General features: G+C 47.4%; 1 protein-coding gene and 2 long non-coding RNA genes across 7 annotated transcripts in view; 1 reads left to right on the top strand and 2 right to left on the bottom strand.

The window, feature by feature from the left end:
* Tm1 (tropomyosin 1) overlaps nucleotides 1-9,574 on the bottom strand; it is a 28,466-nt gene extending 18,892 nt beyond the window's left edge. For 2 of the 5 annotated variants that reach the window (XM_076388901.1, XM_076388899.1), the window contains exons 1-3: nucleotides 9,440-9,574; nucleotides 6,672-6,831; nucleotides 6,169-6,294 (exon numbers count right to left, since the gene is read on the bottom strand). In XM_076388901.1, the coding sequence (XP_076245016.1) occupies nucleotides 6,169-6,294; nucleotides 6,672-6,785 (240 nt within the window). In that variant the 5' untranslated portion in view covers nucleotides 6,786-6,831; nucleotides 9,440-9,574. Of the gene's footprint in view, nucleotides 1-4,522; nucleotides 5,414-6,168; nucleotides 6,295-6,671; nucleotides 6,832-9,435 lie in introns of those variants that run through there. The other 3 variants (XM_076388900.1, XM_076388898.1, XM_076388897.1) reach the window with 3 other exon arrangements.
* Nucleotides 3,983-4,509, bottom strand: LOC143185702 (uncharacterized). Its single transcript, XR_013002948.1, has 2 exons — nucleotides 4,179-4,509; nucleotides 3,983-4,119 (listed from the first exon to the last, which is right to left on the bottom strand). It is a non-coding gene; the product is annotated as an uncharacterized LOC143185702 (long non-coding RNA).
* A 1,885-nt stretch (nucleotides 9,575-11,459) lies between the features above and the next one.
* LOC143186239 (uncharacterized) lies at nucleotides 11,460-12,016 on the top strand. The gene is made up of 2 exons (XR_013003032.1): nucleotides 11,460-11,549; nucleotides 11,809-12,016. It is a non-coding gene; the product is annotated as an uncharacterized LOC143186239 (long non-coding RNA).
* Nucleotides 12,017-13,567: the final 1,551 nt, after the last annotated feature.

Raw genomic sequence — 13,567 nt, 5'->3', positions numbered from 1 at the left:
AGATAGTCATTTTAAAAAACGCCTTTCAACAGCTGCTTGAGACACACATAGACCAGAGATTTCATACAATATTTAGCCTAGTGTCCTTCCTTCATCTTTAAGCTAAAAAAGGTACAACAAAAACAAGGCAGAAATTCTGTCTGCTCCTATCGAAGAAAGAACGCAATAGCCCTGAAAGAAGCAGAACCAAGACCTCTCGAACCTCACAGACTGTTCCATTCCCGAAAAGTAAGTGAACCTATGCTCCCTTCTACAACTTCCTTCCTACTCAATCTGACAAAGCGTTTCTGCCAGGTTTTTTCGGTCGATCTACCGACCGCTACCAACCTCGCCATGAAAAATACAGAGGCAAGGGCTCAGCGTGGCGGGTCAGCTCGTCGCATTGCGTACGATTATTAACCTCCCCTCTGCGATACTATTACGATACGTGTTTTCAGATGCACGGAGGCTCGTGTCGGGAGGAGGGTGGCAAGGTGAGTTCTCGAGCCGGTCCCTCGTCGAATCAAGAATGTCTCGAGTGCGAGTCGAGTCGGCGTGTCCCTTCCACAACCCTCCCCGCCCCCCTCGCGCAGCCACAACCCAGCCTGACGACGACATGCCTGACACTCACGATCGATTCTCGAGCGGTGTGGACGCCGGCTCCGGCGTTTCCACAGCACGCTTCGAAAGGACCTCTCTTCTAGAGTTCATCGACTGAGCCGATCGGCCAGCCCTTCTAAATTACGCTGGCACCTCTTCGCCCGTGTCTCCCCAATAACCACCGCGAATCGATACCGTTTCCCTGACCAGGCACCGTGAAGTTGAGCACCACATTTCCGGTAAAGACACGCCGTGCGCGATGGGCACAGGTTGCCTATGGAACGAGAGGAGTGCGACACGGGACGAATCGATCGGCTGTGAGCCTGAATCGATTCGATACGCGAGAAGATCGCGTGGATCCTACGCGCTATACCTGATCCTTAGTCTAAGCTACAGTAAATAATCCCTCGTTTCTCTGGTCCATGTTCCCAACGCGACGCGGACGCAGACACGTCTCACAGGTTAGAATGAAAGCTAGGCAGACGGAGACGACGCTGAACGATACTGTTCTCTGCTCCACGGCACGCGGCGTGTTCTCGCGTGCACGAGGGGGAATCGCGCAGAAGGTGGTCATGAAGCCAAGTTCTCACTCACTTCCTCGCGACGCATCACTTCCACTTGCAGCCGCTTCTGATACTCCTCGCACTCGTCCTTGTACTTCTCCATCTCCTCCTTCGTCTGCTTCATCTTCTTCTTGAGCACGTCGAGAAGGGTCCCCTGCATTTGCGTCGACATGCTGCTGCCGGAATCAACGCGCGTAGCGTTCCCTCACCGTTTCGCAAAACGCCGCGACCGCGAGCTCCGTGCGCGGGCTGAGACCGATGGGGTCGAGAGATCTGGGCTAAGGGGAAGCTGGGCGAAAGGAGCAGGGGCTTTAGGACAGTGAACACGACGCGAACCAGGATCAAGTATGTCGGGGTTACGAGGGGCGACCGGCACCCGTGCGAGATAGAGAGTTTCGTAGCCTCCGAGCTGTCGTGCACTGACGACCACTGGCTGCTGTTGACTGGAAAGCAAGATGGCCGCCCCCGGCCGTCACGCGCATGCGCGCTGCCTCCCTGCGGACGTCAAGTAGTCCCTCGACTTTGTCGCCGCGATCCCTCGATGACACTTGACGAAAGTGTCGCTGGAGATCGAACTTGCTAATATTACAGAGTCGATGGTCTTAGATTTCGAGGTATTGGGTATTGGAACGGTCAAGTTCTGTGATCAGACGCCTCGGTGGTGGTCCTACGACCGCGTCGCGAATCGTAATGCGCACGCCGAGTATCGCTGCGCCGATCGACGTGTCGTCGCGCGCAAAGCCCCGGAAATACCGCGCCCGTCCCAAGCGCGCCCAGCCGTTCGAATCGACGCTCGACAACAATCCCCGCGTTGTTTTGCTGCTTTTGCTTCACCATCCACGTCCAGCCAATAGCGTCGATGGGGATTCGAGGACGAAGGAAGTGATTCATCGTGGAAACCGATTGATTTCGGTGACCGATGCTTCCTTAGCGGCGTTGACAGGAGATCGCTAATGGCGAGATGGAGGCATCGCGCGGGGATTTGAATGGAGAACGGGGATCAACGAGACGATTGTTCGAGAGGGAACGATCAATTTCTTCAGATGTGGAAGATCGATTGAGTCAATGGTCAGAGTGGTCGGTAATTATCTAAGCGATCGCAATGGAACGCAACGGAACAGAGGATACGGCTGTCGGTACGCCATCTGTGATCTTCTCGATGTAATCGGATATTAAAATTGACAGGAACTTGTAATGTATGCGTGTTAAAATGTATGAACCGCATTCGAGTGTCAAGTACAGAAAGACGCGTGACGTAAGCGGGGGACTACGTGTCGTGTCAATAGAACATGACGTCAATTCATGTTTAAATGAGGGAATATGTTAAACAATCACTGACACTCCGATAAAAAATATAAAATATTAATAAGTACTCTGTCATTTTCTTTGGTACCCTATAATGTAATTTGAAATTGTTTACGTCCTTAAAATCCCCATATGATCATGTCAATTTCCTCTTCCTTCCCCTTAACACGTTGATAACCATGTTATCTACATGTGAATGACAGTTTTTACATTTTTAATAAATGACTATGGAAATAAATTCAGAACAAGTTTTTTTTTAAACTGAGACTCACTATTCATGTTCTAGAATTTTCAGTAAATTTAGTGTGGCACTCGAAGTGATGATCCATAAAAAATGTTCAATCCCATACAAAAGAAAGCGAAAATGAAGTTTCAGTTTCCGTATACGAGTTTCCTCCACAAGCAGCTGCAGCTACCGCAGCTCCACCTAGTATTCGATACTTCTACTTCGAATTCAAACAGCACGTAAAGAGCTAAGTTCGAATCGAGAAAATTTGAATCGTGTTTCGTGAGAATCTATAGCTTGTTGCGTCAGTCATGAACAATGCCGGCGCAGATGGCAGCACATTGAATTGCGAGAAATCGTGGAATGCGAAGGATAAACAACGCAGATAAGAGCCAAAGAAACCGATTCCAAAGGTCGGCGACGGCCGTGCATTTATATAGAACGAGCGTTTCGAATTCGTGCAAGACCGCACGAACGTTTTGCAAGGGCGTTATAACGCTGTAACGCGGTCGGTTTAAACGCTTCTAAACGAGGCGGATTTGTGGGAGCGTGTTCCGGGAGCGACATGCTTACGCAATGCCCTCTCGAAGTGCCGAATAAAAGAGCTGCTGGATCCATGTACAGACGCCACGTATTTTTAGAATGTTAGTGCTACTTGTGTTTGGTTTACTAGACACGGTAGCAGCGCCAATGCAGCGAGGCCATTTCGAGAAATATCCTTCGAAAACGTCTGGCTACGAAACACGTGTAGCGAGCTAACGAAGCAGATGTTTCAGAAAAATGAAAAACTAGTTCTATTTACGTATATTTGTCGCATGTATTTGATATTGTATTAATAAAAATGATTATTAAAAAAACGAACAATGAGTAATAGCGTGTCAATAGTTGCATAAGTGTTCGATAAAGTATCTGAGAATTCTATATTTTCTGTCAAGTAGTATTATTTCGGATCAACGCATACACTCATCGAACTGATAACATTCGAGCTTGATATTGCAATCGATGGACACGTCATGTCTAACCAAAAGGTGGGCCTTCGTGCCAAAAATGAATCAGAGGAAACGTCACACCGCAAATATAATTGAAGAGTTCGTACTATTCCACGCACGACCCGTCTGTAAAAGAATGTCCATCGATGTTGAACGAAAGAGCCATGCTTAACCCATTGTCCCAGTTCACTAACCCTAACAATAAGCGGTCTTTGTCGGGTGATCGTGCGTCGTTAAGCTCTACGAAGGAGTTCTTCGCCGTGTCGAAGACCGCCTCGTAATGGTCTCTTAATTATTATTACACGACCGCGACAAGTGGTGCATTATTCATTTACCGCGATAAACCGCGCGAGAACCGATTTCGATTTCCACTTGGCAACGAGAAATTCTGGCCTGAATCGACGCCTTTCTCCAATCAGTATTCGCAGCGGTTCGGTAATTTTCCAGGATGAAGAGACTGGAAGAACAATCTACCGTAGAATTCACGCGAAAAACACAATACAAAAGCTGTATTACATATTCGAAGATCGAGCAATGGTCCTCCATCGCGGGTAACCGCTAGATCGCCTAACCTAACTGCACGTATTTTTATCCGCTCTCCGCCTTATATGGTATCGAATTCACGAAGATCACCTCGTCCGAGAAAACCGAGCAGAAGAGGGACAGTAACGAAATAAAGCCACGATTGAGAGAGAAAGCGAGACTTTGACCGACGATGACGCGCGTTTCGTTATCAAGGGACCGAATGACCCCAAGGGACCCGGCGGCTACGTCACCAGGCGCCAAGGTCACGTCACGCGTGCGACCTTCCATCACGCGGTGCGTCTATGCACGGGGTGTGCATCACATGCGATACTGACCCGTTTCAGCTGGTTGCCCATAATATTCTGCAGTTCGTTCCTTATGAGACTGAACTTCATCATCGTGTCGCTGGAGAATATGGAGGAGCCGAAGGCTAACCCAGGGTAATCGGCGCATCTCTTTTTCCTCCTGGCCTCCCTTTCGGCCTGGACCTCGGCCCTCTCGCTGGGACACCTCAGCTTGGCCAACTCGGCCAGTTCTGGGTCCTCCTCGACGTTCTGCGACTCGTCGTCGGAGTTCCCATCGCCACGAGCCCTCGCGACCGCGTGCTCAGGCTCGGGCGAGTGGTCTTTGCTTCTGACCTCGTCCGGCTCGTCTTCGACTGCCCCTTTCCCACGTGGTCTCGTCCGAGACTCGTCGGATGGTTCGTCGAAGCTGTCACAGCCTTCGTTTTCGTTCCTCTCGCGAACCGACTGCTGCTCGCGTCGCTCCTCGAGAACGTCCTGGCTACACTGCGCGAGCCACTGTCGGACGTCCTCTGGCCTGTCATCGTTCTCGAGCTCAGTCTTGCTCTTGTCTTCCTTCGGAACGTCTTTCGTGGGCACCGCCGTCGGGTCACGGTGCCACCTCGCGCCGACGACCGTGGGTTTCGTCACCGTCGGCGAACAGTCCGTGTCGATGACACCTCTCTTCTCGTCGAGCCTCGACGACTCGACGTCGTTGTTGTTGTCTTTGACAATTCCAGCAGGGCCACACTGCGCGGGTCCTCTGCTGGAGGCGTCGAGACGTCGGCGCGTTGCGTGCCGCGGATGGTGCTGATGACCGCGACGTCTCGTGGTCGACGCGAGAGCTGGCTCCATGCTGCGCTCTCCAGCTGCCAACCCTTTCCTAACCCCTTTCGTTCCGCCGTTTCCCTGTTGCAACGTGCACCGTGCACCACCGTTACGAACACCGCACAAGGCGCACCGCCATCTTGTCTGTCACTGTTCGTAACACGTTTCTCACCGCGCCACGCATACGTCCTTCTGCTCGGCCCCTCCGTGTGCACGCACACACCGTGCCGTGCGGGCGAACGCATGCACGACAGGAGACACGCTGGTCTCCGCTCTCTGCACCGTCCTGCTCCGATTTCTGTCTTCCTTTCTCCCGCGCCCTGTCTCTCTCGCTCTATCTTTCTCTCTCTCACGAGCAAGTCCGCCGCGCGCGATCCAGGTTACCCCCTCCACGCCGCGAGCTACCACTGCGTGGCGGAGCCGACGTTTACCGAGCGCCGCCGAACCAACGAGGCGGCGGCTCCGCGTACTAACGTGAGACTGGGCGCTCGCTGCGCGGGGAACCCGCTCTTTTCTCCTTGGGCGCCTGCGCACGACCACCGCGACATCTCGTGCCGCGTCAACGTCACTCTGCCGTCGGTAACAGCGCGGTGATTGATAAGAGTTTGAATTTTGAATTTTCCGCGTTTCGAGGTGATCGCGGAAGCAGTCTTGTGAAGAATTCTTTTGGGACTGTTTTTCATACTTTTCTAGACCAGTTTTTATGTGAATTGAGTAGCGTTTTTGCATAGTTTTTTTTATATTTTGAACGTGGCTGAAACTATGGAGTATATGGAGAAGAATTTGAAGGACTCGAGGTCCCACTTTCGTTTCGAAATAACTTTCTCTGTGATTACTCGGAAGTAATTTTAGTAGCTTAATAGAGTACTCACGTTCTGCAGCGCCTTGTCTTTTTCTTCCAACTTGGCATTAACCTGCATGAGAGCCTCTTGAGTTTGATCGAGTTCATTTTCGATGGTCTGGATCTTCTTCTGCAGGGCACGAGCCTCTTCCTCAGCCTTTGCAACAGATACCACGAGTCAGACATTTCTCAAGCTTATAATAAGCCGATGAAAATTTCAGGAATTCCCTGAGGCACGCGGTATCGTACATTATAGCAAATCCAACATACGCGAAAGTTCCAGATTTATAATTAGCAATTCTGGACAGATGCCAACTCTATATTGCATTTTTACTACGCGATTACTTCATCGCTATTTTTATTCTTCGTCTCGTAGAAACGTAAACAGACAATTTTGGAACTTTCACGTATATCAAATTACTTTTTTTATATTTATAATCCGCCTCGAGCGGGTCTTCACCCGCGAGGACTCAAATCGAATAAGACCTATATTTGATCGCTCCTCAGCGGAATCTGTCGGATCTTCTCGTTTACCTTTTCAGCTCTCGCGTTCGCGTCACGGGCTTGCTGTTCGCAGAGCAACGCGCGATCCATCGCGTTGTCCTTCTCCAGCTTCATTCCCTGCATCTTCTTCTTGATCGCGTCCATGGTGGCGGTTTTGTTTCTTCACTCGCTCACGAGAAAAAAAGAGTATCTAGAACATCAACAAGGAGCCATCATCAAGAGTTCCTTCCTCCTCATCTATTCGCTCGCATTCTCCCATACGCTTATCTCCATCGACAAATTGTAATTTTTAATTTTGACCCCCACCCCCGCGCGATCGATCCCTTCGAGGAACTGAGGAGACTTCAACGACCGTGAGACAATAGCTGCGCACAATTAACAGCCTGCTGCCTTAATTAATTTTTCCGCGTTTCCGCGCCGCTTCCTCCGAACGATAATTGCCGTGGAAATTCTGGATCGCTCGAGATTTCGTGCAAGTTCGCGATGCGGACAGCACGCATCGAAGTATAATTAGCGAACCGACCGGATATCCTATTTATAGAGGCAGGTTCTTGCTCAAGAAGGCCCGGGCTCTGTACCGTGTCCGCGTATATATAAAATCAAACCGTCTTCGGTCGCGCGCGTCCTTCTTCCTCTCGTGTGACGTCAGATGCTCAGGTATGCGATTCCTCCAGGACGAACCGAGCGAAACGAGAGGATCCTTCGCGGCCCCGTTCGCATTTTATGCGCTCGTTTCTCTCCGCGGGCGAAACCGATGCACCGTCGCTGAGACAGAGAGAGAGGAGAGGAGAGGAGAAAGAGAGAGAAGAGAGAAAGGATAGAGAGCAAGAGCACCGAGAGGGAACGAGTTAATTTTCTTCGCGGAAACATTCCTGACATTGCTTCCCTTAAGATCCTCTCATCGAACCGGAATTTGTATTTTTTTCTTCGACGATGTCTTAAGTTACAACGCCATAGAGAACTTTGGAGATTCTCGCTGGAGAGCGCTTTGTTCCTCTTCAAGGCGTTTAGAAAGTGAAAGGATGCAATGGGGACTGGATTTTAGTTTGCGAGGATTTCGATGTGGTCTTTTTCCTGAAATCCTGTCGAGGCTTTCGGGGATAGAAATCTGCTGCTCGCTGGATCTACGCCACTGTATAGATCTGCGTCATTTGTATCCGCGCGAGCAAATGAGCACGATTCCGAGCTTGCTGGTAATCAGAGATGCTGGGTAAGCACGGAACGAAAGGAAAACGAGGCACGAACGAGTTCGGGGAAGCGGAAATCCAAGACAGAGCGTTCTAAAGAAAAGGATTAATCGCTGGCTGCTGGGACGTTTGAGTAAACTTGAGATCCTTTCGATGGGACCACGTGGATCCTTGGGCTCTCCTATCTTCGCTCAACTCATTTAAATCTCATCAATTAACATTCTCAGATCCGCTAACAAGCATAAATTGACCAGGCACAAATGGAGCAGAAAGTGGAATGTCAAGGAAGCCAAAGTAGAAGGTCAAGTCCCATTACTTTTTAAGGCTTAGACTCCAGAAGATGATGTGGAGGTTTGACGTGCTATCGAGGATCTTGAATCTCGCGGTTGGAATCGTGTCGGATAAAAAATAAGCGGAGCTGCCCGATTCTGAAGGCGCGCGTATCAGCGAAGAGGGTTATTTTTACACGCAAGAGGAGAGGGTGGAATCGTCGCTAGCCGCCTGCCGTCGAACCTTTTCGGGTTACGCAGAGCCGAGCTTCGTTACTCCATTCGGATCGGTGTCCTGTTACGCTCGATGGAAAGCTTTGCTCTCTGCATACGATAACGTGACAATTTTTGACACTCGACCTGAGAATCTTTGCGTAACCCAAGACAGAAAATACTTTCCAGGTACTTCATTTCGAAGTTAGAAAAGAACTTCCAGAAGACATGAGCTCTGATGAATCTCGGTCATGATCCATTTTCTGTGAAACTTGGCGAATCAAGTTGACGAAAAGATATTAGAAACTGAAGATTTCGTACTTTTCATTCTATTGTTAGAGCGATGCAAAAATAGCTTGGCAATTTTGTAACGAGATACAGTCTATTCTAGGACCTCCTCGTTCTGGATTCTTGGATCCTCGGTTACACTGAATTTCTGTATTTGTTTATGAAGAAGGCAAGCTTTGCATTCCTTCGAGAACTTGCTATCAGTTAATGCCCGGAACAACACCGTCCATATGACGGTATCCCATTACTCGCAACAGAAATTCCTGCCTCTACATCGCGAAGAAAGGAGATCGGTCGTCTGTACAATGTTGTCACAGCGGTTACGCGTGAATGCCTGAAATTCTTTATGAGTCACAGTTTTCCGGCGGTGTCGGGCGCCTGCATTGCTCCCATGTGGGCTTTACGCAAGTGCGAAGCAACGTTCGAAATTTGCATACCAAGGGTATCGTGTTCCGAAACTCTAGAAACCGACGAGCAGAAAATCGAGACCAGTGAAACGACCTGATTCGAAGTAGTATTCTCAGAAGAAGAAAGCTTCTCTATGCAATTCAAAGTGCAATCCTTAGGAAGAAAGCGAATCGAAGGAAGAGCATCTTCGCGAATGGTTCAATATAGCACTTTTGCCACTCGAAAATTGGAAGTCTGTCCTCGTGAACCCAGCGACCGAGTCTTCACTCTTTTACCCACGAAAGCACGTCCTCCTCACGTCACTTTTCTTCACTCACTCGCAGACGTCTCCTCGCGGCGCGAAGGTTCAAGGGAAGACGCGAGACCTCGAGCGAATCTCGGACCCCCGGGCGTTTGGGTAACGGTGGCAGAAAAAGTGCACATGCTTACTCACGGGGCAAGTGCTCAGGTTCGTTCGTCGTCCGGGGATGCGTCTGACTCGCAGGCTAAGTCACGACTGGTCGCTGAAAGCAGAACGGCTACACCGTTCGTGGCTCCCACCTTTTCTCGCGGGCTTCTCTCCTCCTCGTGATCGTAAAAGACGACGATGACGTCGCGGGAGGACGCGGTTCTCTCTCCCGACGGCATCCCTACCACCGTCTGCAAGAGCCCCCCGGTGCGGTTTTTCTACGTACGGGCCTGTGAAAACGTACACCACCGCGGAATTTATCTTTAGAATCGGCGACGCTTCGACGCCGATCGTCCGGACTCTATTTCGACGTCCTGGAGTGCCACTCTCTCGGAGCATCGCGAAACGGGAAAAAATCCATTACAGGAGACAATGGAGGAGGTTCTGCTCTGATATGCGAAGCGATAGGAGCTGAGGCTACGGGGCTGCGGGATGGTCTTGGACGAGAACGCTCTGGGAGCATCGTGGATTCAGCTAGAAGCATTCAGGACGATTCTATAAACAGGAATGAGTTGGGCGGCAGGTTGGAAAGAAATTGGAGATGGATTGGGTGACATAATGAAGCGGCAACCTGCTTGCAAGTCCACTTTTATTTTGAGAATAGGGTAGGGCTTATGATTATGATTTAGTATCTATAGAAATGGAGTGTTGATCTAATTGAGGTCACCTGTAAGGGATTTGAGCATTAATGATCTCAAGACTTTCTACTCCTTATTCATTGATACCTAAGGGTTGAAATTCGTTGGAATTATGACTTAAAGATTTATCAAGCCCCACCTCTTAACACACGTAACAGTACCAAGACACGGTATCGAGTTGAAGGTAATGCAATTCGATAGAGAAAGTGGAGAGTGCATGAGCCCCCGGCTAGATTAAGCTCACGACTGCTTGATCTAATTCTTGCTGTCTAGCAAGTCTGTAGTATCGGGCAAAGTCAAAGTCAGAGCGCTGCAAGGTTACCGTGTTTCTACAAAATCGTTGAGGTTCGATTGAATATCTTTTAAGAGGAGAGCAGATCTGTACTTGCAGATAGTCTAAAAAAAGTTCGAACCGATGACTCAGAGCGAAAGGTCGCGTACCAACTATCTAAGTTCAGTATTGAAGTGATTATCTGTAAGGCGGAAGCGGAGTACGTAGAAAGTAAAACTAGATAGGCGGAAACGCGCGTCTTCGTGTCCAGCAGGAAAGTCCCAATATTAGGCGGAGGTAATTTTGGCATTGGGGTTATAGGCGCCACACTCGATCTCCTTGAGTCAACTCGTGTCATGGTCAATTCGCAATGAGTCGTGCAACGCTTTTAGCCTCGGCTACTTGCGCAATTATTTCAAGATTTATCGAATAATTCGAGCACTCTCCAAATTACGAGCCTGGCGATACTCGAGTGCTTCGCCTCGTTGAATCCTACGAATTTCGATACTGTTTCTTTTTGCACGATGCCTGCTTTCACTCAACAAATGGCTTAATTAATGATAGTACGTGTTTACGAAATTTCTTGTGGTATTTTGCCCGGGTACGAAATCCTTTACGTAAGATCGGTCATCAGATCCCATACATCCATCGGTCCGATTCACTACCGTAAATGGGAAAAGTAGGTAAGGGTCCCTGCGCAGCCTTGACTCATATACCGTCTGTTTAAGTACTGGCTCGTGGCTGTCTACGAGCACGCTTTTTAAATACCGATCGCCAGCTAAAAGTTAATGAATCCTGCTCTGTATTGGCGAGGAAATATACTGACTTAGAAATTAAACTGGGTCAGACTGTTGCTTTATAGGCCTTCTATGATCTTCTTATTTTATAAAAAGAAATTAATTTAAAAATCGAAATAGCAAGTTTTTGAGATATTTGAAATTTTTTAGAACTAAAGAATAGAAGATTGAAAGATGAAAAAAAAAGGTATTTTAATTTAAGTAAATTAACGGAGCAGACGGCCTTGAAAGATTAATTAAGACGCTTATTATATCAGAATTTCTTGTTACTTCAACGCACAGTGTATATGCAGGCGTCCTTAGTACTTACCTTATGCAGGATATATTGCACCGGCGAGGTCGAGGCACCTTCTGTCCTAATTCTACTTCATCGACATAAGCCTTTATAAGTAAGTTGAGTCACCTCCTCGTTAGTCTCTACTTTGTCATACAGTTTCATTTCTCCGCTGGAATTAACAAGTGCTAACCAATAAAATCAATCATTCGCTATTCAGATTTGAAACCTCGATTCCTCACCAAAAAACGAACAGTAGAATTCACTTAAATGCAAACGGTGATCTAATTTCTATTTTACTCAGTATTCAACCACTTGAGAATACCATTTACATCTAAATCCTTAATTAACTTACCTTCGTTCCCTCACAATAGGACTCCTAGAATAAGGAAGGAAGATATGCTGGAAGGTGTACACTCAACGAAACAGTTCTCTTCTCAAACTTTATTATTACAACAATTATTGCCAAGATCTCCCTCGAGGACTCGAGTAAGATCCTTCGACGAACAGACCCGACGCGAGTCGAGCGATTATCCACAAACGATCGTCGTCCACCGACAAATAAATAGAACGCAACAATAACTTATTATACTCTCCCTTATGATACATAGCTGCAATCGGTCGTGCACGCGCGAAATGAGGTATCGGGACAAAAACTGTCGCGAGAGAAATGCAGGAATGCACGATCGCGCGCGCGCACCCACTATCATAAATGCATCGACGTACACGATAAGAATTAACTCATACGTGTGTACATATTTATATATATCGTGTATATAAACATATTTATATATATATATATTTCTTTTTATACATGCACGTAATATCTTCTAAGGAATATATACAACGGTGCACGGGGTTCACGAGGAACGTCGCGAGACCCACTTGAAACGTCTCCAAGCGGACCGAGTTCTCGTGCAAATTACCGCGATCGACGTCGGAAATGGTTCCGTTTATCTCTATTTGCGACGATAACGCGACAGTATTCACAGTCACTAATTCACGCGTCACACGAAACGAAACGGAATTTCCGCGGTCTTGTAACGATCGCGATCGAGGCGAGTGGCATTTCAAATGTTTGATGTTCAGTAATTGCTACACAAACGAGTCAAATGCCTGATAGTCGCTCTCCATTTCTTTTATAGCGCGAATGAAATCTATGTACATGCTTTTTCTCGTAATGAGAAACCATAGAGCTATAACTGGTTACAGGAATTTCTTAAATTATGGAATGGTTTGAACACGTAATCACTTTGGACACGTAGGTACCTCAAGCTGAAATTCTCCGCATGATTATTTGAAATTTCGCGTTCCGAATTATGCATTTTGTAGTTTTCTATTATGCAATTTTTCACTTCCATTCGAACGATTGATAAATAAAATTGTGAATTTATGGCTAATTCATAGGACATTACTACAATATATGAACACCTTTTTTATACTTATAATCACAACACGTTCATATCGTGAAACAGGAGAAAAATTAAAGAAGAAACATGTAGTCTGTTTCGAGATTCTACGATAATATCTTTTCGGGACGAAATCGAGGTACTCCATTCGATAGTAGTCTTCGTCGAAGAAAAATGGAAACCAAACGCACGCAGTCTTTCCAAAAATAATTCTTAGGAATTATGCGTTTACGTACACGTGAGCTAGAACGAGAATCCTGTGAGGGAAACTGAAAATTCTTTTCGGCACACGGCGAGAAAGTGATACTAAAATAAATAATTAAATTGTCTAGCATCGGTTCGAGACGATTGGATCGCTCTTTGCGATTCATTCACTAGACATCATCTCTCAAAGATAATGGACATTAAAATAATATTCGTCTCGTTCCGATTTCTTATGCACTAATATAAACAGTTCCGAAATTATCCGTCTCTATGAAAAATTACCTTTCAGAATTTCCTCTTCTGCAACAAGATACTCTTTGCTACAATTTCCCAATGTCTCATCATCGGTTCATCTTCTGTTCTTCTCCCAAAAAAAGTAATTCGTTCAAAGAAATTTCGGAAGCTGGCTTCCGTCGTGGGATATTTTCGGAACATCGTATAAATATAGTTTAAGAAAACGCGCTCACTTATGCCTACGTGTTGAACTTACATCAACGTCCCCTAATGCATTTTCACGTTA

The sequence above is a fragment of the Calliopsis andreniformis genome, chromosome 12 (genome assembly GCF_051401765.1).
Source record: "Calliopsis andreniformis isolate RMS-2024a chromosome 12, iyCalAndr_principal, whole genome shotgun sequence".
NCBI classification, from domain to species: Eukaryota; Metazoa; Arthropoda; class Insecta; order Hymenoptera; family Andrenidae; genus Calliopsis; species Calliopsis andreniformis.
Note: the sequence above shows the minus strand (reverse complement) of the source record. Positions and strands in the feature narration are given on the sequence as shown.